Below are 24,660 nucleotides of genomic sequence, written 5' to 3' on the forward strand. Positions count from 1 at the left end.
TTGGGGGCAATCTCATATGTTTCTTTATTTCACATTTTTCTGAAATTGTCAGATGCCCAGATGGGATGTGGGAGGAAGGCTAGACAAACCAGCCTACTGAAGTTGAGGCAGAATCTGCAAATAGCATAATTGCACAATGTTGTCAAAACCGTTCATTTATACTACAATGCTACAGTTAATGGGCGTTTTCCTACTATTTGGTAACCTGCTAAGGGAGATAGTAGCAAAGCTAGGGGAGAAAACCCATTTAGAATACTGTGGCTGGTGGCCCAAAGATCAAAACTACACAATTCTGCATAGAGTTGCAACAGAAGCAGGGAAAAGGGACTGATGTGGGCAATCCATTTTATGCTGACATTTTGTACTGACAGATTTTGCTTTGTCAATAATAGGGGAAAATATAGTAAGACAGAAAGAACTTTATTTCAATCATTGACCAATAAAAGTACAGTCAATAAAATGAACAACACAAAATGTTCATTTTAGGAGTAACGCTGTAGTTGTTTTCCCCAGCTCAAAATGGAAATATTTTGTTCCTTCAATTTCAACAACTGCAGACAGAATTCAAAAGGTCACAAAAGTTGTTCAATGGACTGGTGGTAGGATTGTGGATTGCTCACCCTTATTGAAACACCCTATAAAATAGAACAAAAGTATACTTGAGATATCTCCATTAACAACTGAAATAAAGTAGATGTAGAGATTTAAAACACCAGAAAGGTGCAAGGTAATTTATCTTTCAGTATCTTACAAAGTATTAATGCTTGTTTATTGAGGTTTCCATTTCTCTCAGGGCAAATAGATACCCATCAAAATATCACTGGATAAAACTGAGGAAAAGAAAATCCAAATCAGATATTGTTTCAGTCAGATTCTTCTGTACAGATTTATAGAGATACTTCCCTTATAGTGAAATTTTAGTTTTTTACAGAGTAGGTGCTATTAGGTGTTATTTTCAGTCTTTAACTGGATGGAAAGAAGGCCTTTACTGCATTATGTGATTGAGGTTTTGTTTGAATTACAGTAATACATTTTGGAGAAGTAGCATTACTTTCACATGCCATTTTTATAATAATGTCAATATGCAGCTTCCTGTTTATCATTAGTTGAATTGCTGTTATTACTTCTACATTGTTGATTTTCACATTATATTATTTAACTAAAAAGCGATCAGAATACTCAACTGATGCTATCCAGCCTATTGTGTGCATCCTGAGTCTTAGAGTGACTTTTCTTGAGACTATCATATACATCCGTTGAAGGAAAAATCTCCACCAGGGTCCAATCCAAGCCAGGAATAATCAAAATGGAGACTGCTTTAGAAAGGAGGTTGCAGTTTATTGAAGAGGAGAGCCAGACAGAAAGATGTTTGATAATGATGATAACTTTATTGTCACTTTGAATGTACACCAATCGGCATACATCAAAATGAAATTTCGTTGCATACAGCTCTCAAACAGCATCTTGATTTGTTTCAATACGACATGCATATTCATACATATATGGAGATCTAAACCCAGCACATTTTACAGGCCTAACCCAAAATAATGCCTCCCACAGAGCAGATGAGTAGAATGGGAGGCAGATAATTTGTTGACATTCAGTGGATCTTCATCTGACAAATCCTGAATTTTTTTCAAAATAGAAAAGTATATTTAGAAAAATGCAATAGGCTGTCCAATTTTCCAGACATAACTTCTGCTAACAAAAAAAAAAGTATGTTTATTCATCCGAGAGAAAAAAAACACACGCCCCTGGGTTCTTTCCAGGAGACTGCTGGCTAAGCCTATCTAGGATTAAAAATTGAAGTGGAATCCAGGGTACGACTTCTGAAAAACAAACTTCACGGACTAGGATAGAATTTACTCCCCAAAAAAGCCTGATGCGATTCAGAAGAGGGCTAGCAATCCTAACGGAGGAGGAGGAGGAAGGCGCTGGAGACTGAAGCAATCGTTTCCCACAAGTTTTGCAAGCCCGGCAGGCCACCCTTCAGGAAGATCCTGGGCGCCGGGCTACCAAGTTCCGCGACGGCGGCTGCAGGAAGACCATTAGTGCGCGCGCCGTTTCTCGCCAGTTCGCCGTTGCTGCGACCATGAAGAGCCTCTGGTGGTGGGGCGCGGCGGAGCTGGTGACTCTCCTCCTCCTCCTCGGAGAAGCGAAACGTAACTTTCCGCCTTTGCCTGACATCACCAACCGTACCTTTATCAAGCAATACGTTGACATCCATAACAAGTTCCGCAGCGAAGTCAAGCCCTCTGCCTCCAACATGCTCTACATGGTGAGCGGTTCGAAGGCTTGCCGGCGAGCGGGGGGCAGAAAGCTCGGGGGCATTAGAGGGGGGAAGGCAGCCAGGGGTCTGAGGAAAAGAGAAGCCTCTGCCTGTTAGCGTGCCGTCCCTTAGACGGGGGGGGGGGGGGGAAACCCAGTTAAGACATTCAAGTTCGCCCGCGGAGGGTGCTGCTCCCTGGGTCCGAAAGTCATTCGGATTGGTGCCTGTGATAGTGGCGAAAGTTTGTGGGACCGTCGAGCTGGAGAGAACGGATATCTCAAGAGAAAAAAAAACAGTTTTGTTTTTTCCCCGTGGAGCTTCAATTTAATCATTCCTCCAAAGTTAATTCCATATCCCACAACCAGGACTGAAAGGTTGGGACAAGGGCAAAGTCACCCAGCAAGTTTCCAAGCTTCAACCAGCAAATCTGAACGCCTTTATCTCCATGTAGTTTTGCGGTCCCAGGGGAACGCACCATGATTCCTGAGCTGTTTTCCATAGGGATTTTCCTGCCTACTTTCACCTTGTGCCTATTATCAGTTTACTTTTTCCCAAATAAGGGGATAGACGCATCCTTTTCACGAGAATATTTTTTATTGTTTGGTTTAGTTATATATACACATACACACACACACACACACATATATTGTTGTTGTTAGTTGCAAAGTCATGTCCAACCCATCGCGACCCTATGGACAATGTTCCTCCAGGCCTTCCTGTCCTCTACCATCTTCTGGAGTCCATCTAAGCTCACTCCTACTGCTTCAATGACTCCATCCAGCCACCTCATTCTCTGTCGTCCCCTTCTTCTTCTCCAGTGAGTCCTTCCTTCTCATTAGGTGGCCAAAGTATTTGAGTTTTAGCTTCAGGATCTGGCCTTCTAAAGAGCAGTCAGGGTTGATCTCCTCTAGGACTGACCGGTTTGATCGCCTTGCAGTCCAAGGAACTCGCAGAAGTCTTCTCCAGCACCATAGTTCAAATGCCTCAATTCTTTGGTGCTCAGCCTTTCTTATGGTCCAGCTTTCACTGCCATACATTGCAACTGGGAAGACCATAGCCTTGATTATACACACTTTTGTTGACAGGGTGATGTCTCTGCTTTTTAGTGTGCTGTCTAGATTTGTCATGGCTTTCCTCCCCAGGAGCAAGCGTCTTTTAATTTCTTGGCTACAGTCCCCATCTGCAGTGATCTTGGAGCCCAGGAAAATAAAATCTGTCACTACCTCCATTTCTTCCCCATCTATTTGCCAGGAATTGAGAGGGCCAGATGCCATGATCTTGGTTTTCTTAATGTTTAGTTTCAACCCAAGTTTTGCACTCTCCTTCTTCACCCGCAACAAGAGGCTCTTTAGTTCTTCTTCACTTTCTGCCATTAGAGTGGTATCATCTGCATATCTTAGGTTGTTGATGTTTCTTCCGGCAATCTTAATTCCAACTTTTGATTCATCTAGCCCTGCCTTTCTCATGATGTGCTCTGCATATAAGTTAAATAGGCAAGGCAACAGTATACAGCCTTGCCGGACTCCTTTCCCAATTTTGAACCAATCAGTGGTTCCGTGTCCAGTTCTCACTGTTGCTTCTTGTCCCGCATATAGATTTCTCAAGAGACAAATAAGATGGTCTGGTATGCCCATCTCTTTAAGGACTTGCCAGAGTTTGTTATGATCCACACAATCAAATGAAGCAGAAGTAGATGTTTTTCTGGAACTCTCTAGCTTTCTCCATGATCCAGCGTATGTTAGCAATTTGATCTCTAGTTCCTCTGCCTCTTCGAAATCCTGCCTGTACTTCTGGTAGTTCTCGATCCACATACTGCTGGAGTCTAGCTTGTAGGATTTTAAGCATAACTTTACTAGCATGAGAAATGAATGCAGTGGTGCGATAGTTTGAACATTCTTTGGCACTGCCTTTCTTTGGAATTGGAATGTAAACTGATTTTTCCAATCCTGTGGCCACTGTTGAGTTTTCCAAATTTGCTGGCAAATTGAGTGTAGCACGTTTACTGCATCGTCTTTTAAGATTTTGAATAGCTCAGCTGGAATACTGTCACCTCCACTAGCTTTGTTGTTGCTCAGCTTTTCTAAGGCCCACTTCACTTCACATTCTAGGATGTCTGGCTCAAGGTCAGTGTCCACCTCATTGTGATTATCAGGGACGTTAAGCTCATTCTTGTATAGTTCTTCTGTGTAATTTTGCCACATCTTCTTAATCTCTTCTGCCTCTGTTAGGTCCCTGCCATTTTGGTCCTTTATCATGCCCATTTTTGCATGAAACGTTCCTTTCATCTCTCCAATTTTCTTGAAAAGATCTCTGGTCCTCCCTATTCTATTGTTTTCTTCTATTTCTTTGCATTGTTCATTTAAGAAGGCATTCTTATCTCTTCTAGCTATTCTTTGGAATTCTGCATTTAATTGGGCATATCTTTCTTTTTCTCCCTTGCCTTTCGCTTCCCTCCTTTCCTCAGCTATTTGCAAAGCTTCCTCAGACAGCCATTTTGCTTTCTTGCATTTCTTTTTCTTTGGGATGGTTTTGGTTGCTACCTGTTGTACAATGTTGTGAACCTCTGTCCATAGTTCTTCAGGCACTCTGTCTATCAGATCTAATTCCTTAAATCTATTTGTCACCTCTACTGTATATTGAACAGGGATATGATTTAATTCATACCTGACTGGCCTAGCGCTTTTCCCTACTTTCTTTAATTTAAGCCTAAACTTTGCAACAAGAAGCTCATGGTCTGAGCCACAGTCAGCTCCTGGTCTTGTTTTTACTGACTGTATAGAGCTTCTCCATCTTTGGCTGCAGAGCATATAGTCAATCTGATTTCTGTGTTGACCGTCTGGTGATGTCCATGTGTAAAGCCGTCTCTTGGGTTGTTGGAAAAGAGTGTTTGCTATGACCATTGTATTCTCTTGACAAAATTCTATCAGCCTGTGCCCAGCTTCATTTTGTACTCCAAGGCCAAACTTGCCTGTTATTCCGGTTATCTTTTGTCTTCCTACTTTAGCATTCCAATCCCCCATGATGATAAGGACATCATTTCTGGGTGTTAGTTCTATAAAGTGCTGTAGGGCTTCATAGAACCGGTCAATTTCATCCTCTTCAGCACCGGTGGTTGGGGCATAGACTTGGACTACTGTGATATTGAATGGTTTGCCTTGGATTCGAACTGAGATCATTCTGTCATTTTGAGGATTGTATCCCAGTATTGCTTTTCCTATTTTTTTATTGACTATGAAGGCTACTCCATTTCTTCTGAGGGATTCTTGCCTGCAGTAGTATACCTGATGGTCATCTGAATTAAATTCACCCATTCCTGTCCATTTTAGTTCACTGATACCTAAGATGTCAATGTTTAGTCTTGTCATCTCTTGTTTGACCACGTCCAGCTTTCCTTGATTCATGGATCTTACATTCCAGGTTCCTATGGAGAAAAAATCTTTACAGCATCGGACTTTCCTTTCACCACCAGACATATCCACAGCTGAGCATCCTTTTGGCTTTGGCCCAGTCGCTTCATTCTTTCTGGCGCTACTAGTACTAGCCCTCTGCTCTTCCCCAGTAGCATATTGGATGCCTTCCGACATGAGGGGCTCATCTTCCAGCGTCATATCGCTTTGCCTTTTGGTACTGTCCATAGGGTTTTCATGGCAAAGATACTGGAGTGGGTTGCCATTTCCTTCTCCAGTGGATCACGTTTTGTCAGAACTCTCTGCTATGACCTGTCTGTCTTGGGTGGCCCTGCACGGCATAGCTCATAGCTTCATTGAATTACGCAAGCCCCTTCGCCACGACAAGGCAGTAATCCATGAAGGGTATATATATATATATATATATATATATATATATATATATATATATATATATATATATATATATATATATATATATATACACATACACATACATACATATATATATATATATATATATATATATATGTGTATGTGTGTGTATATATATTTATTTATTTGTTTGTTTGTTTTTATATACCGCCCTTCTCCCGAGGGACTCGGGGCGGTGTACAGAGCAAGGTAGGTATACAGTTAAACAATAGTAAAAAACAAATGAAACCCCAAGAGCTATCAGGCCAGGCTGGACTGCTGGAACAGGTAGGTTTTTAAGTCGCGCCGGAAGGTGCGAAGGTCGGGGGCCATCTGGATTTCGGTAGGCAAGCAGTTCCAGAGGGTTGGCGCACCCACTGAGAATGCCCTCCCCCTGGGGGCCACCAGCCGGCATTCTCTGACCGGTGGCACCCTGAGGAGGCCTTCTCTGTGGGAGCGCACAGGACGGGGGGGGGGGTGTTGACGCTGGCAGTAGGTGCTTCTGTAGGTAATCCGGACCCATGCCATGTAGGGCTTTGTATGTCATCACTAGCACCTTGAATTTCACTCGGAAGGCAACTGGAAGCCAGTGCAGCTCACGGAGAAGAGGTGTGATATGGGAGTATCGGGAAGCCCCCAAAAGTGTTCGTGCAGCTGCACTCTGCACCAGCTGAAGCTTCCGAGTGGCTCTCAAGGGCAGCCCCATGTAGAGAGCGTTGCAGTAGTCAATATATAATGTTAAGAATTTGTCAAGGCTTTTTGAATGCATCTTGCTAATTAACTCTTTCTTTCCTGCTTTGGCCTGACTCAAGGCTTATCCACAGGATATAGTCAACTTATGACAGATCATTATTTGTGTAAATTATTCAAATTGCTAATAAAGAATTTGGGAGGCTGAGATGATCATTTCGAACATTATGTTCTCATCAGTCAGTCATACCCTTTATCTGAGATTCGAACCTGGGCTGATTATATATTAGGCAGTTGTTTTAACTTCTTGAGCCACAGGTTCTTTCTCTCTTTTATTAGCTAGAAGGCAAGGGAAATATGTGTTAAGAATTTGTCAAGGCTTTTTGAATATATATGTGTGTGTGTGTGTGTGTGTGTGTGTGTGTGTGTGTGTGTGTGTCACATGTTAACTATTTAGATTACCTTGCTAGGCCCCAAACATGGGGCAAATCTTTATTTCCTGTTTTCAGCCTATCTTGAAGGCCATCGAACAGGCAGTAGTCACACCGGACAGCTCATATATTTGTGTAAATTACTAACAAAGAATTAAGGGAGACTGAAATGCATTTCTAACATTAGTTTTCATCATTCAGCCATACCCTTCTGAGATTTGAACCTGGGCTGATTGCACCTTAGGCAGTAGGGTGCAGTAAGGTGCAATCAGCCCAGGTTCGAATCTCAGAAGGGTATGGCTGACTGATGAAAACTAATAAGTTAGAAATGCATTTCAGTCTCCCTTAATTCTTTGTTAGTAATTTACACAAATATATGAGCTGTCCGGTGTGACTACTGCCTGTTCGATGGCCTTCAAGATAGGCTGAAAACAGGAAATAAAGATTTGCCCCATGTTTGGGGCCTAGCAAGGTAATCTAAATAATTAACATGTGACACATATCTCCCCTTGCAGAAGCTAACAAAAGTGAGAGAGATCCTGTGGCTCAAGAGGTAAAAACAACTGCCTAAGGTGCAATCAGCCCAGGTTCAAATCTCAGAAGGGTATGGCTGACTGATGAAAACTAATAAGTTAGAAATGCATTTCAGTCTCCCTTAATTCTTTGTTAGTAATTTACACAAATTATATATATATATATACATATATATATATGTTTAAGTATTTGTCAAGGTTTTTTGAATGGACCTTGCTAATTAACACTTTCATTCCTGTTTTGGCCCGGCTCAGGGCTTATCCACAGGAACTAGTCAACTTATGACAGCTCATTATTTGTGCAAATTACCGTATATACTTGAGTATAAGCCGAATTTTTCAGCCCACTTTTTGGGCTGAAAAATTCCACTTCGGCTTATACTCCAGTCAACAAAAAAAACTTACCGAGGACTTGTGCGCGGCCGAGGCTTTGGTGCTTCCGGGATCGCCCGCACCTCTCCCAAGCCACCGCCGTCCGAGACCTGCCGAAGTTTGGGGAGGTTTGGGGAGGTGCGCGCGCACCTCCCCAAACTCCGCGCCTTGCCTGCCTGCTTCTTTCCGCAGCGGAAAGAAGCAGGCAGGCAGGGCGCGGAGGAACGGAGACTTGCCGACGTTTGGGGAGGTTTGGGCGCCTCCCCAAACCTCGGCAGGTCTCCGTTCCTCCGCGCAGACCTGCCGACGTTTGGGAAGGTTTGGGCGCCTCCCCAGGTCTCCGTTCCTGTTTGGGGAGGTTTGGGCGCCTCCCCAAACCTCCCCAAACCTCGGCAGGTCTCCGTTCCTGTTTGGGGAGGTTTGGGCGCCTCCCCAAACCTCCCCAAACCTCGGCAGGTCTCCGTTCCTCCGCGCAGACCTGCCGACCTTTGGGGAGGTTTGGGCGCCTCCCCAAACGTCCCCAAACCTCGGCAGGTCTCCGTTCCTGTTTGGGGAGGTTTGGGCGCCTCCCCAAACCTCCCCAAACCTCGGCAGGTCTCCGTTCCTCCGCGCAGACCTGCCGACGTTTGGGGAGGTTTGGGCGCCTCCCCAAACGTCCCCAAACCTCGGCAGGTCTCCGTTCCTCCGCGCAGACCTGCCGACCTTTGGGGAGGTTTGGGCACCTCCCCAAACGTCCCCAAACCTCGGCAGGTCTCCGTTCCTGTTTGGGGAGGTTTGGGCGCCTCCCCAAACGTCCCCAAACCTCGGCAGGTCTCCGTTCCTGTTTGGGGAGCTTTGGGCGCCTCCCCAAACCTCCCCAAACCTCGGCAGGTCTCCGTTCCTCCGCGCAGACCTGCCGACCTTTGGGGAGGTTTGGGCGCCTCCCCAAACCTCCCCAAACCTCGGCAGGTCTCCGTTCCTGTTTGGGGAGGTTTGGGCGCCTCCCCAAACCTCCCCAAACCTCGGCAGGTCTCCGTTCCTCCGCGCAGACCTGCCGACCTTTGGGGAGGTTTGGGCGCCTCCCCAAACGTCCCCAAACCTCGGCAGGTCTCCGTTCCTCCGCGCAGACCTGCCGACCTTTGGGGAGGTTTGGGCGCCTCCCCAAACGTCCCCAAACCTCGGCAGGTCTCCGTTCCTGTTTGGGGAGGTTTGGGCGCCTCCCCAAACGTCCCCAAACCTCGGCAGGTCTCCGTTCCTCCGCGCAGACCTGCCGACCTTTGGGGAGGTTTGGGCGCCTCCCCAAACCTCCCCAAACCTCGGCAGGTCTCCGTTCCTGTTTGGGGAGGTTTGGGCGCCTCCCCAAACCTCGGCAGGTCTCCGTTCCTCCGCGCAGACCTGCCGACCTTTGGGGAGGTTTGGGCGCCTCCCCAAACGTCCCCAAACCTCGGCAGGTCTCCGTTCCTGTTTGGGGAGGTTTGGGCGCCTCCCCAAACGTCCCCAAACCTCGGCAGGTCTCCGTTCCTCCGCGCAGACCTGCCGACCTTTGGGGAGGTTTGGGCGCCTCCCCAAACGTCCCCAAACCTCGGCAGGTCTCCGTTCCTGTTTGGGGAGGTTTGGGCGCCTCCCCAAACGTCCCCAAACCTCGGCAGGTCTCCGTTCCTGTTTGGGGAGGTTTGGGCGCCTCCCCAAACGTCCCCAAACCTCGGCAGGTCTCCGTTCCTCCGCGCAGACCTGCCGACGTTTGGGGAGGTTTGGGCGCCTCCCCAAACGTCCCCAAACCTCGGCAGGTCTCCGTTCCTCCGCGCAGACCTGCCGACCTTTGGGGAGGTTTGGGCACCTCCCCAAACGTCCCCAAACCTCGGCAGGTCTCCGTTCCTGTTTGGGGAGGTTTGGGCGCCTCCCCAAACGTCCCCAAACCTCGGCAGGTCTCCGTTCCTGTTTGGGGAGCTTTGGGCGCCTCCCCAAACCTCCCCAAACCTCGGCAGGTCTCCGTTCCTCCGCGCAGACCTGCCGACCTTTGGGGAGGTTTGGGCGCCTCCCCAAACCTCCCCAAACCTCGGCAGGTCTCCGTTCCTGTTTGGGGAGGTTTGGGCGCCTCCCCAAACCTCCCCAAACCTCGGCAGGTCTCCGTTCCTCCGCGCAGACCTGCCGACCTTTGGGGAGGTTTGGGCGCCTCCCCAAACGTCCCCAAACCTCGGCAGGTCTCCGTTCCTGTTTGGGGAGGTTTGGGCGCCTCCCCAAACGTCCCCAAACCTCGGCAGGTCTCCGTTCCTCCGCGCAGACCTGCCGACCTTTGGGGAGGTTTGGGCGCCTCCCCAAACGTCCCCAAACCTCGGCAGGTCTCCGTTCCTGTTTGGGGAGCTTTGGGCGCCTCCCCAAACCTCCCCAAACCTCGGCAGGTCTCCGTTCCTCCGCGCAGACCTGCCGACCTTTGGGGAGGTTTGGGCGCCTCCCCAAACCTCCCCAAACCTCGGCAGGTCTCCGTTCCTGTTTGGGGAGGTTTGGGCGCCTCCCCAAACCTCCCCAAACCTCGGCAGGTCTCCGTTCCTCCGCGCAGACCTGCCGACCTTTGGGGAGGTTTGGGCGCCTCCCCAAACGTCCCCAAACCTCGGCAGGTCTCCGTTCCTGTTTGGGGAGGTTTGGGCGCCTCCCCAAACGTCCCCAAACCTCGGCAGGTCTCCGTTCCTCCGCGCAGACCTGCCGACCTTTGGGGAGGTTTGGGCGCCTCCCCAAACGTCCCCAAACCTCGGCAGGTCTCCGTTCCTGTTTGGGGAGGTTTGGGCGCCTCCCCAAACGTCCCCAAACCTCGGCAGGTCTCCGTTCCTGTTTGGGGAGGTTTGGGCGCCTCCCCAAACGTCCCCAAACCTTGGCAGGTCTCCGTTCCTCCGCGCAGACCTGCCGACCTTTGGGGAGGTTTGGGCGCCTCCCCAAACGTCCCCAAACCTTGGCAGGTCTCCGTTCCTGTTTGGGGAGCTTTGGGCGCCTCCCCAAACCTCCCCAAACCTCGGCAGGTCTCCGTTCCTCCGCGCAGACCTGCCGACCTTTGGGGAGGTTTGGGCGCCTCCCCAAACCTCCCCAAACCTCGGCAGGTCTGCGCGGAGGAACGGAGACCTGCCGAGGTTTGGGGAGGTTTGGGGAGGCGCCCAAACCTCCCCAAACAGGAACGGAGACCTGCCGAGGTTTGGGGAGGTTTGGGGAGGCGCCCAAACCTCCCCAAAGGTCGGCAGGTCTGCGCGGAGGAACGGAGACCTGCAGAGGTTTGGGGAGGTTTGGGGAGGCGCCCAAACCTCCCCAAAGGTCGGCAGGAGGAACGGAGACCTGCCGAGGTTTGGGGAGGTTTGGGGAGGCGCCCAAACCTCCCCAAAGGTCGGCAGGAGGAACGGAGACCTGCCGAGGTTTGGGGAGGTTTGGGGAGGCGCCCAAACCTCCCCAAAGGTCGGCAGGAGGAACGGAGACCTGCCGAGGTTTGGGGAGGTTTGGGGAGGCGCCCAAACCTCCCCAAAGGTCGGCAGGAGGAACGGAGACCTGCCGAGGTTTGGGGAGGTTTGGGGAGGCGCCCAAACCTCCCCAAAGGTCGGCAGGTCTGCGCGGAGGAACGGAGACCTGCAGAGGTTTGGGGAGGTTTGGGGAGGCGCCCAAACCTCCCCAAAGGTCGGCAGGAGGAACGGAGACCTGCCGAGGTTTGGGGAGGTTTGGGGAGGCGCCCAAACCTCCCCAAAGGTCGGCAGGAGGAACGGAGACCTGCCGAGGTTTGGGGAGGCGCCCAAACCTCCCCAAAGGTCGGCAGGTCTGCGCGGAGGAACGGAGACCTGCCGAGGTTTGGGGAGGTTTCGGGAGGCGCCCAAACCTCCCCAAAGGTCGGCAGGAGGAACGGAGACCTGCCGAGGTTTGGGGAGGCGCCCAAACCTCCCCAAAGGTCGGCAGGAGGAACGGAGACCTGCCGACGAGCCGCGGCCACACAGGGTATTCCTGTGTATTCAGGCTTGCAAAATGGCGGATCGAGCCTCTGCTGGCGGCAGAGGCTTGCAGAACGGTGGATCGGCTTATACTCGAGTCAATAACTTTTTCCAGTTTTTGGGGGTGAAATTGGGGGTCTCGGCTTATACTCGAGTCGGCTTATACTCAAGTATATACGGTATTCAAATTGCTAATAAAGAATTTGGGAGGCTAAGATGATCATTTAGAACTATTTATGTTCTCATCAGTTAGTCATACCCTTTATCTGAGATTCGAACCCGGGCTGATTATATATCAGGCAGTGTTTTAACCTCCTGAGCCACGGGTTCCTTCTCTCTTATATTAGCTGGAAGGCAAGGCAAATGTATGTTTAAGTATTTGTCAAGGTTTTTTGAATGGACCTTGCTAATTAACTCTTTCATTCCTGTTTTGGCCCGGCTCAGGGCTTATCCACAGGAACTAGTCAACTTATGACAGCTCATTATTTGTGCAAATTATTCAAATTGCTAATAAAGAATTTGGGAGGCTAAGATGATCATTTCGAACTATTTATGTTCTCATCAGTTAGTCATACCCTTTATCTGAGATTCGAACCCGGGCTGATTATATATCAGGCAGTGTTTTAACCTCCTGAGCCACGGGTTCCTTCTCTCTTATATTAGCTGGAAGGCAAGGCAAATGTATGTTTAAGTATTTGTCAAGGTTTTTTGAATGGACCTTGCTAATTAACTCTTTCATTCCTGTTTTGGCCCGGCTCAGGGCTTATCCACAGGAACTAGTCAACTTATGACAGCTCATTATTTGTGCAAATTATTCAAATTGCTAATAAAGAATTTGGGAGGCTAAGATGATCATTTCGAACTATTTATGTTCTCATCAGTTAGTCATACCCTTTATCTGAGATTCGAACCCGGGCTGATTATATATATATTGATATATAATATATATACTGATATATATATATATATTATATACAATATATATATCAGTATATATATTATATATCAATATATATACATTAGTATTTTTGTATATTTTTGTAGATATGTGTTGAATTACTTCTAAGCTGCAATCGTACTCAAGAAATTTATATAGTAAAAGAGTATATAAATTCAATGAATAAATACGAGGGCAATTCGGAAATAAACCTCCGTTTGGTTATCAATGACAGACACTTGCAGTTACAGAACTTTTATTATATACATTGGAAAAATACATTACTTTTTGACATAATCGCCATTCAAATTGAGGCGCTTGTCATAATGTCTTGCAAGGTTTGGAATTCCTTAGTAGCTGCTCAGCGTCAAATCTAGGCTATGGGGGGGCGCGAGGTGATCAAAAACATTCCAACGAGCTGCTTCAAAAGTTCTTGGGTGCATCTAGCGGTGTGCGGGTGAGCATTATTGTGAACCAACACCGCACCGGAAGTCAGCATGCCCCGACGCTTGTTATGAATGCCTTGTCTGAGTTTTTGTAACGTTTCACTGTAGACTTCTGAATTGATGGTCAAACCACGTTCCATGAACTTCACTAGCCTTCGGCATCTTCACATTTGGTGGGATTTTCTATGGCGCCATTTCTGGTGTGTTGGTTCACAATAATGCTTGCCTGCACTCCAGTAGACGCACCCAAGAACTTTTGAAGCAGTTCATTGGAATGTTTTTAATCATAGACACCCCCCCATAGTCCATATTTGGCACCGAGCGACTACTACTAAGGAATTTCAAACCTTGTAAGATGTTATGACAAGTGCCTCAATTTGAATGGCGATTATGTCGAAAAGTAATATAATCTTGTAGTTTTCTAATGTGCATAATAAAAGTTCTATACCTGCAAGTGTTTGTTATTGATAACCAAACAGAGGTTTATTTCCGAATTGCCCTCGTACAAGAAAATGAATGCATGTGTTTAAGAAAACAAAATGCAAACCATGGCAACCAAGGTATCCATTCGGTAATGATAAGCATCTGATTATGAATCCTGCCAGTGATCCCTAAGCCACATCCAGAGGTTTAAAGTTAAGTCATTAGAAGCACGTAAAAAGCATTTAACTTTTAAAAGTGAAGTCATTAAAAACATATCTAAGTATCAAAGCAAACAAGTTGCTGGAAGTTGAAACATTCTCCAATTCTCTCAGAATGTTAAGTTTCAAGTGAGCATTGAGTCTGGCTGCTGGACTCCATCAGCAGTCTCAGCATGAAAAGATTGGTTACTCATCTTGTGAGATGGCCTCACGAGACCGATGGTTCGTTAAGGTGCTTCCAAGTAAAAGAGCAGCACGCAGGGATGCAATCAGATAAAGCTTTATTAACGATAGAGTAAAGAGAAAGAGTTCCCTGGCATGGAGGCATCCATGCCTGGATTGAGCTCATGGATCAGCAAGCAAGCAAGTAGGAGAGAGAACAAAGAGAGCAGACGAGAGCAGCCCCTGAGCAGAGGTTTTTATGGGGGTTCTCAGCCCCTCCCTTACCAATTAACTCTCTCCAATGGGGCTGCAGGGGCCGGGGACCCCTGACCCACCAGTGGGAGCAAAGATGCCTCTTTGCTCCCATCTGATGACCTTTTTGGGGAACTGCCATGGCTGGCACAAAAACATCTAACACATCTAATAAATCAGAAGATGAGAAAGGAAATAGTTTTTAAGTTCTGCAGTGGGGGGATTATTCTCTACTATGCTGCAGCAACATTTACTTTGCTGATACTAGTTATTTATAGCTCCCTTTTTCATTTTAGGACAAGTTATTTCTGCCCGTTGCAGGGACCTTTTAAAGTTGAAAGATAACCTCTAATAAGAAATCTCTCAGTGCACAGATGGATACCAAAACTAGCTATAATGAACAGAATAAGGCTAGTATTTATTTGTATGTAACCCACATTAAAGTTTGTCACTACTGCCATAGAGGAAGGAAGTTAAAAGCAAATGTGGAATACTCTGTTCCCTAATCTGTATAATTACTACTGTTCTTTCTGCTAATCCACATTTCTACTGGTAACATTTAAATACATTTTTAAAAAACAATGTCTGGAATATGCAACCTGTGACAGAAGGAAAGGGTATGATCTAAGAAAAAGCAAAAGTAATTTCTTACCTAGTAATAATTTCTTAGAGGAATTACGATGATCTTGTCCTGGTTCTAATAGCTTTTTTCTCTATTCCTTTAAAAATGGGAGTTGCCAACATGTGCCACATACAGTAACTCTGGCTTTATATACAGTACTAGGTGGTGATAGTTCACAATATTTTTTTCTTCACATCTGGTAAGCAGAAAGATATTTTACCTGAACATCTCATGGTGGTTCTTATTCAGATTATGATCCATCATGATAATTGATAATTTATTTTGAAACCATATTGCTTTGATGTACACTTGCATGTTTTTAATGTACTTACATTAATCTCTAGATGTATAAAGTGAAGCTTGGAGGAAGCAAAAGTGCAGAAGATCTACACATATTAAGTAAACTTAATTCTGATTTACCGAGAGGTAGGGTAAGAATAGAAAGTTGAGAAGAATATCTTGGAAAAAGTTATAGCTGATCAGTTATAAAATCAATCTACATTGCAACAGTTTGTTGCACAACCATCCTATTAAATTTTCACTGGAGACTATTCTGCTTCAATATGTAATCAGTATCTACACATGTGATTCAAAGCATAGGTATAATGTTTTTCTTGTATATATATATTAAAATTATAAATTTTATTTTTATAATTATAGTTTTAAAAATGCAAAACCAACTTTTTATACAGACATTACAGGTAAGTAAGAATCATCTCTGAAAATGTTTTAGGTGTTATATCTTCTTGAAAATTCCAGATTTTAATAAAAAATAATTTGCTTTATATGAACTATGTGCATAGAAATTCCTATCAGTATTCTGATGGGTCTCAATTTGATATTTGCGCATTTACTAGAGGGAGATAAATATGATTAAAAGCTTAACTGATAATTTTATCTTTTGCAGACATTTGATTTAGCTTTAGCTAGAATTGCTAGAGCATGGGGAAATAAATGTGTTTGGAAACATAATCCTAATCAAAGGTACCATCCTGATCGTAAATTTAAGCCAACTGGAGAAAATATGTGGTTGGGAGGTGCAAGCCAAAATTTCTTTAATGTTAAGAATCCAATCACAGCATTTCACAATGAGGTAAAATACTACACTTTCTCTACCCATCACTGCACCAAAGTATGTGGACATTATACCCAGGTAAGATGTGTACTTTTGTGTTCACATAGTCCATTGTGATAGTAAATTATGAAGTACTGATTACAACTGCTTAGTAGGTGAAGTTATTGTGTAAGATTGCATATTTACAAACATAATGGTAAAAGGCAACTGGGAAATTCAAAAAGGAAAAAATTAATTCCGTCTGTAAACATTTGTTTATGCCACCTAACTCCAAATGACTCTGTGCTGAATATAATTCCTCCAAAATAAAAACAATACTAAGAGAGAACAAACAGTAGAACCAGACCTTAACGAAGAAGAAAGATGAGCAAAATGGTAAACAAAGATGGGATCAACCACCTAATCAAGACCTAAGAGAATAGTCAGGTCTGTATGCTTTTTTGGAACACCAACAAGGAGGGAATCATCCAAATCTCAGTGGGTATCTCATTGCATAATGCAATTGCTGCCACAGAGAAGGGTGTTTCCTGGCATCAGATAGATGACATTGTTTAATTGAAGGACCCCAGAGTGCATCAACACTATTAGTTTTAATTGGCCAGATACCACAGGAGATAGGCAGTCCCTCAAATAACCGTGTCCTGTACCATGTAGCAGTTCATAGGTGATAAGCAGTACCTTGAAGCAAATTGGTATCCGGTGCAAGTTATGGAGCAAAGACGTTACATAGTCATGTGGCATGTCCATAACTGCTCACACTGTTGTAGATGTGGACCTGCTGCTTTTGAGGCAGCGTTGCATAGAGTGCGGTGCAATAGTCAAGACATGAGTGGCTATCTGAAGGGCCTTCCAATTGAGGAAAGGCTAAAACTGCTGCACCAGATGAAGCTGAACAAAGACTTTTCTAAAGATCTCTAGATTTCATAACAGCCTTGAATGAAGAAGTGCAATCCCATCCAAGTTCAGAGATAAAATAACTCAGAACCAGTTGGTCCTGGAAACCACAACCACTTCTTCTTGGTAGGATTCAATCAGAGACAGTTTTCCGCATTCTACATGCCTTTATATCCTGAAACAAAATATCAAAAAGTCTCAGCCAGCAGTTATAATTGCTTATCGTCAAGTAAACCAGACCGAGAATCAACTCCACAGGAAGGCTACAACTATTGAGTGGCTATAATAACAGAATCTTGGAAGCCTGGTTGTGCTATGTCTGTTTTGGCCATTTGTTCATACATTGGATTGTTTTGGATTTAAGCCATGTGTCTCCTCATGGCTTTGGCTAATAGATCTGGCCTTTGTCAAAAGTTGTTGTCTTTATTCTCTCTAGTTATCATCAGCATATTGATTATACTAAACCCAAGAGTGATGTAGGATATCACAGAGTGGGTTCATGTTGATGTTGAATAGAAAGAGAGAAAAAGTTGAATCTTGTGGCACCCTAATTGAAGAGGGGCCTAGAAAATGACCTTTCTCCCCAAACAACATCAACAGAATTGTCTCTAAAGAAAACAGGGGAATAACTGCAAAATGGTGCCACTCCTTTGCAATATCTGGAGCCAGTCCAGAAGGATACTATGGTCGAGAAATCAAGGAGCAGAAGAATGGATGCACCACTCCCATTGCAGATTTGCCAGTGGTCTCCTACAAACACAATCAAGGCGGTCTCTTATCAAATCCTAGCCTGAAACCCAACTCAAACGAGTCTAGATAATCCCCTTCCTCCAGAGTTCTGGAGTTCCTGGACTGCAGCTACAGTCTGACCAAAAGGGAAGGTTGGAAACAAATTGGTTTTGATTCTGGCAGGCATACTGCGTACCATCTCTCCCACAAACAGTGAGGCATCATAGCATGGACCCAGTTACAGATCATCTCCTTGGCTGCTTTGACAATGTGGAAGGGGCCCAAATGCAGCACATGGGTGGCTAAATTAACAGCACAAAGAATCCTGAGCCAAGGTCTCAGCTGAGCTGCCCGGTATACATCCTTGAAAACCCTCAAACATTTGGGACTCTATAGGATTCATCGCTTTGAACATTCTGATTGTCTCCCTATAGTAAATGAGGCACCAATAAGACAAAGTAAACAAAGTGGTCTGTCAATGGCAATGGATTGGTGTTAATGTCCTTTGCTACCACATCAGTTACAAGTTTCTCAAGACATTTTTTTAAAAAAAAAAACATCTGACATGCAACCCCTGGTATGTGTTGGGCCATCAGAAACAAATTCATGACAGTATTCCAGACTCTACACGACTAGGTGGCATATTAAAATCTCATATGCTCTTATCACCAGCCCAGGAGTGGACTGTTCAAAGTTACGATGACACTGAAAAAAGTGACTTATGACCATTTTTCAAACGTGTGACTGTTGCAGCGTCCCCAAAGTTACATGATCAAAATTTGGGTACATGGCAACTGACTCGTATTTATGACAGTTGCAGTGTCCCAGGGTCATGTGATCAGCTTTTGCATCCTTCCAACAAGCAAAGTCAATGGGGAAGCCATATTCACTTAATAACCGTGTTACTAGCTTAACAATTGCAATGGTTAACAATTGTGGCAAAAAAGATTGTAAAATGGGGCAAAACTCACCTAATAAACATAAATTTTGTGCTCAATTGTGGTTGTAAATTGAAAACTACCTGTATTTTGTTTGAGGCAAATTTTAATGTAATTAACTCCCTCTTTGAGGGAGATGGGTGGTTTAGAAATGTGAAAAATAAATATTTATTGGCCAAATGCAGATCAAAACAGAAAGAGATTGGAGAGAAACTGACATTCAAAACAGGCGTTCTTCCTTTTTCAGGTAGTTTGGGCTACTTCACACAAAGTTGGTTGTGCTGTTGTTTACTGCCGTTACATGGATGGAAAGGAAAAAAATAATAACATTTTAGTGTGCAATTATGCTCCAGCGTAAGTTAACACATATTAAAGAAATCTGAAATTGTGTTATGCATTTACATATATTATTTTAAACAATTTATTTTCAATTAGTTTGCTGTCTGTAATACTTTAAATGTTATAATTTGACATATATTTTTATTAACTTTATTTTAAAAAATCAGCTGGTGAGTTATAAGGAAACTGCATAGAAAATTTTCAAACGGTGCCAGAACATGACTAGAAATTTATGACAACCCATGAAAGAATGGGGAGGAGGGCAAAAATGGTTGGAGCAGTTTCCTGCCTCTTTTCTTCCTTTCTTCCCCCTTCCCTTCCTCCCTCCCTTTCACCATTCCTTTTCCCATCCCTCAAGAGATGGTACATGTGTCAAGGAAGCCACATGGAGGGCAGTGCTGGTCGAGCAAGGCACATAAAGTGGCAGCACAGACAGGAATGCACTGGCACTGTGGAACTACCTTCCTTTTCTTACCTTTTCAATGGCTGATGCTGGGTGGTGAAGGGAGGAAAGGATTGCAAGACTGGCTGGGAAATTCACAGAATGTTGAAAATGAAGGTCATGTGACTGAAGTAGCAGTCCACCTGCACAACAGCCTTCCTTTGGGAAGAAGTAATACATCCATATTTTGGATGTATTCTGTAAGTTAGCCCATTTGAGGTACCTTCCTCTATGATACACTGTTTCATCCAGTTAATGGTCATGACAATTAGACTTTTAGTAGTATATAGATTTCAAAGTTACATCTTAACTTTATATAAATGTGTAAGTAAATGTAATCTCTTTGTTAGAGGCCACATATCAATGGTAGAATACATACTGTATTTTATATAGAAGAACCCAATTGCTAGCACAGGTAGTCCCTAGGACCATTTGTTCAAAGCTACTGAGGTGCTGAAAAAACTGACTTATGAACCATCATTGTACTCAACAAACATTGCACCATCCCCAAGTCCATGTGATTGTAATTTGGGCACTTGGCAATCAGTTTGCATTTATGATGGTTGCAGTGTCGCACGATTGTGATTTGTGACCTTCCCAACCTGATTTTCTGACAAAATCAGTAGGGAAAGCTGGATTCACTTAATAATGTGATTCACTTAATGAAAAATGGGTATAAAATCAGGTCCAGTCACATGATAACTCATTTAACCATTGAGAAATTCTGGTTCCAATTCTAGGTATAAGTCAAGGACTACTTGTATGTAAAAATTATTAAAAGTAAATCTAGTTCTATGAATTAATTGAAAAGACTTTTTCTTTATTTACTCTGAATATACTGTTAGGCAGCTTCATGCATCTCATAAATAAATGTATGTTCTGGAAAAAAGGTGGCAAGATAAATGTCATTACGTAGTATTTTTTTTTTAACTCCAAAATTTACTTGAATTGTTTTGCAATTTTATCCTGTAAACCTTTTCGTACTATTCAAAAAAGAAAAGTTCCTATTTTATAAATTATAAACTAGTTTTGATCCTGTCAGATTTTCTATCAATCACATTTTTGCCTAGCTGGTGCTATTTTCAATTGTGCAAGGGGGAGGAAAATAGGCAGTTTTGATGGTGGAAGAAGATATGCAAATAATCTTATACAATTTGCCCACCATGTATTTGTTGGAGTGAACAAGTACAGTTAAATATATTTACATCTCCATCACAATTTACATCTCTCTCCATTGAAAAGACGGGGGTCCCTCAACCTGTGGGCCGCAGCCCACAATCGGGCTGTTGGCCACTGGGCCGGGTGAGTGGCTGGCCAGTGCATGCATGTGTGCACACTTGCACGCCCCACTCGCTGCAGTGTTGCGGCGTCACACGGGTGCTAGCATCGGCACAAGCGCACCTCCCACTCATGCTAGTGTTACAGCATTGAGCCAGGCGCTAGCGTCGCTGCAAGTGCACATTCCTCCCACTCACGCTAGCATCGCAGCATCACTTGGGCGCTAGCATCGCTTGGGTGTTTGTGGCCCTATTTGTTTCATGCAATCGCAGGCTGTTAGTGCCCGTAAAGGTGCCTCAACACCACCATCCCCCGCCCCGGGCTGCCAACCCAGAAAGGTTGCGGACCCCTGTTTTAAGCTATGGAAAGAATCGGCTGGGAATAGAATGGATGAGGTCTTGGTTTATGAAATAAAGAGATTAAACTTTCCAACCTTCCCCCTGGACATTGTGCAACACAAATGAGAGCATCAGGGAGCCTGTTGTGAAGAAAATGATGAGCTATAAGATTGCAAAGGTAGGAAGATTATGGAAATTGAAGAGCAGAAGAACAAAGTGAATACTACCCCAACTCTTACATTCAGTGCTCAGGTCATTTATTATGCCTTTCAATCTTAATCAAAGAGGCAGAGCAAGTAGGCTGTATCTTAATAGGAAATTTGAAAAACTAGATATTGTTGGCTTTCAACTTCTATTACTAATGGGCACTTCTGCAGAATAGGGGAGGTCATGGGAGGAGAACTACAAACAGCGGAGTTTGGAACATTGTCATAATTCTGGTGGAGGCAGGGAGTATATTTCAGAACATGTTGGATTGACTCCTGTTTAGTACAAGAATCCAAATGAAATAATTCCCAACCATGGCTTTCTTTTGCTTAAAGACAGAGTGGTGAGTCCTCTGTCACATAAATTGTCCCATATGACAATGTGGTACTAACACAACTAAAATAGATTTAATCCCAATATAGATCCTTTTAAAAGAAGTTATAACCTTTGTGAAGAATGAAAACATCTAGAATTCATTCTGATTAATTTTCACATGAAACTATTAACTCATATACACACACATACATGAACTTTAATTTGTATTTCTGGTTTATTATATTTTCTTCCATTACACAAAATTATGAGATATAAATATTTGCGAAATTGGACATACTTTATTTGCATTGCTGACAGAATAGTACAATGGAATGCATCTATTATTTAGCATTACTACTCTTGAGGTCTGTCTCTTTCTGTCTATCTATCTATATCTATCTATCTATCTATCTATCTATCTATCTATCTATCTATATATATATATATATATATATATATATATATATATATAATATATATATATAATTTATTGGGTACCCATCTTATCATAGAGTAACTGGGCAGCTTACAGTTACATCTAAGTAAAACAAAGTTAAAATCAAATTAAAAATTAAAAACACATGGGGAGGGTGAGGGCAGAGTGGTGCATCTGTTATTCCGAAAAACATTAAACATGAGTCACTTAATTGTTATTGTTTTAATTTAAAAAATCAGATTATTTTCAAGGATTATGAGATTTTAGCACTGTACCACAAAGGATAATTGACATTCTCTAAGAAATACCATGAGACCCAAAACTTGTTCAAGATTTTGCATAACATTTTGACTTGGTATCTTCAGATAAAGTCATTGACATTTTCAGCTAAATTTTCAGTTTAGCTTTGTCTACTTAACAATATTTGGTATGATTTAAGAATATATTCATCCACTGTTTTTTAGAGGCAATTACCGTGGAGTACGCCCTTATAAAGAGGGAAAACCATGCAGTAACTGTCCAGAAGGAAACACTTGTAAAGACAATCTCTGTAGTGAGTACAAATCTGAATAAAATAGTAGTTCCAGGAGAAAACAAGAGAATCATGTTACAGTTCATTAAAATCATTTTGATTTTCAGTCTTTTCAGTTTTTATTTTGGTAGAGCAGTGGTATTTTTTTCTCCTTTTGGGGGAAAAAAAGGTACATGGGGTTTCTTTCCATTGCCCAAATGAGTATCTTATAAAAATAGGAGTAAACATTCCATTATAATCAATTTGATAGTTCTGCTTGTATTTTAAAGACTGGTTAATATGGCATCACTGCTACGGCTAATTTTTTATTTTTTTTATTTTAATTCCATTTGTATCCCGCCCTTCTCCGAAGACTCAGGGCGGCTTACAAGCTTAGCAGTAATTAATGTATTCATTGTGTAAGAAATGAAAATGTTTATCAAGAGAAAATATTCTAAAAGCTTGTCTGAACCTTGTTTGTTTTTAAAAACAGGAAATCCTGAACGTGAGAAAGAAAACAGCATTCGTATGTATTACAATTGCCTTTTATATTTTAAATTTACTTTTAAAAGAGGATCATTACATTCCCTCTCTTGTTTTTTTAACCTAGGTTATTCACGATGGTATCCACCATTTGAAAGTCGGATTATATGTGATCCATCTTGCATTGCTGTTGCAGTTTTAAGGCCATTGTTAATGTTTTTAGCATTTGGTGTTGTTTATTACTTACAAACCTGTTATCCAGGTTTAAGTTTTTCTAAATAATCTTCAGTATTCTGTATGCATAAAACTTTGACTACTTTTGTTAATTATAAGATTATATTTACATGAATTGTTACATTATTTTCCTGTTCTATCTTTTAAAAGTAGATTTGGTTCAATTCATCGTTTTTATGGAATTTTGTGAAACAAATTCTTAATGTTTCTTAATTTTGATTACTGTACTAATAAAGTTCCTTTTTTGTTCAGATGATACTAATATAAACCAAAATATATTTAATATGTTCCATGTTTTGTAAACATGTATATTAAAATAAGAGAGTTGTGATTAATAAATATTAATATGATAAATTGCACATACCTTCTGTATATATTGAACTCCGTTTAACTCAACGATGTATGATTTCACCAGCAGTCATGTTCAGAAAGCACCTATATATAATTATTGAATAGGACACAATTGTGTGGCTCATGGTTGCTCCAGCACTGCATTTAGATCTAGCAAAGGTGCAAGGTCAGGATCCAGTAATTTAACAATAGCAATAGCACTTAGCCTTATATACTGCTTCATAGTGCTTTACAGCACAGGTCCCCAACCTTTTGGGCACTAGGGACTGGTTCCATGGAGAAAAGTTTTTCTGCAGACTGGAGAGTGTATGGTTTTGTGTGCTGCCTGCATCCCACGGATGGGGCTTTGCTTCTTTGTGCAGACTGGTTGCTAGCGTGCCACAGACTGGTATTGGTTCACGGACCGGGGGTTGGGGACCCCTGCTTTACAGCACACTCTAATCGTTTTACAGAGTCAGCAATTGCCCCTAACAATCTGGGTTCTCATTTTACTGACCTCGAAGGGATGGAAGGCTAAATGAACCTTGAGCCAGTGAGGATCGAACTCCTGGCAGTCAGCAGAACTAGCCTGTAATACTACATGCTAACCAATTTGCCACCATGACTCTAGATTACTGTACTAATGCAGTACTGTATTACTGTACTGTACTAATAAGGTTCCTCATCATATTGACAAAAAGTTTGATAAAAACAATATTAGCATTCTGAATTATACTCTGCATACCATACACACATACATTTGTTGCTCCTATTCATACCACAACCAGAATGTGGTTCCCTATCCTCTCATTACATGTAGTCTATACTAACTGAAATTCTTGTAAATGGTACAGTTGGCATGTAAGGTCTATAATGTCTAAAGATGAAATTTGGCTGATTTCTTGGTTTGTTAGATTCAGTCTAAATTATGGTCTGTTTCTATAATTCAGTCCAAAGTATTTGATAGAAAACATAGGCTTGCTTTTTTTGTATAATGATT

At 43.2% G+C, this 24,660-nt stretch overlaps 1 protein-coding gene and 1 long non-coding RNA gene across 3 annotated transcripts; one reads left to right on the forward strand and one right to left on the reverse strand.

The window, feature by feature from the left end:
• The first annotated feature begins 1,736 nt into the window (after positions 1-1,736).
• Positions 1,737-23,552, forward strand: LOC310642200 (GLIPR1-like protein 1). Of its 2 annotated transcripts, XM_083365717.1 has the most exons (6): positions 1,737-2,278; positions 16,019-16,264; positions 18,995-19,101; positions 22,567-22,655; positions 23,107-23,139; positions 23,224-23,552. In XM_083365717.1, exons 1-6 carry the CDS (start codon positions 2,093-2,095, stop codon positions 23,376-23,378), a joined length of 816 nt encoding a protein of 271 aa, XP_083221843.1. In that variant the 5' UTR covers positions 1,737-2,092; the 3' UTR covers positions 23,379-23,552. The 2 variants fall into 2 exon arrangements, with proteins under 2 accessions (XP_083221843.1, XP_083221842.1); XM_083365716.1 differs by having other exon boundaries at positions 23,107-23,416.
• On the reverse strand, positions 17,245-19,982 carry LOC310642202. Its single transcript, XR_014492845.1, has 3 exons — positions 19,562-19,982; positions 18,966-19,038; positions 17,245-17,255 (listed from the first exon to the last, which is right to left on the reverse strand). It is a non-coding gene; the product is annotated as an uncharacterized lncRNA (long non-coding RNA).
• Positions 23,553-24,660: the final 1,108 nt, after the last annotated feature.

Source organism: Vipera ursinii (genome assembly GCF_947247035.1).
Source record: "Vipera ursinii genome assembly, chromosome: 6".
Taxonomy (NCBI): Eukaryota; Metazoa; Chordata; class Lepidosauria; order Squamata; family Viperidae; genus Vipera; species Vipera ursinii.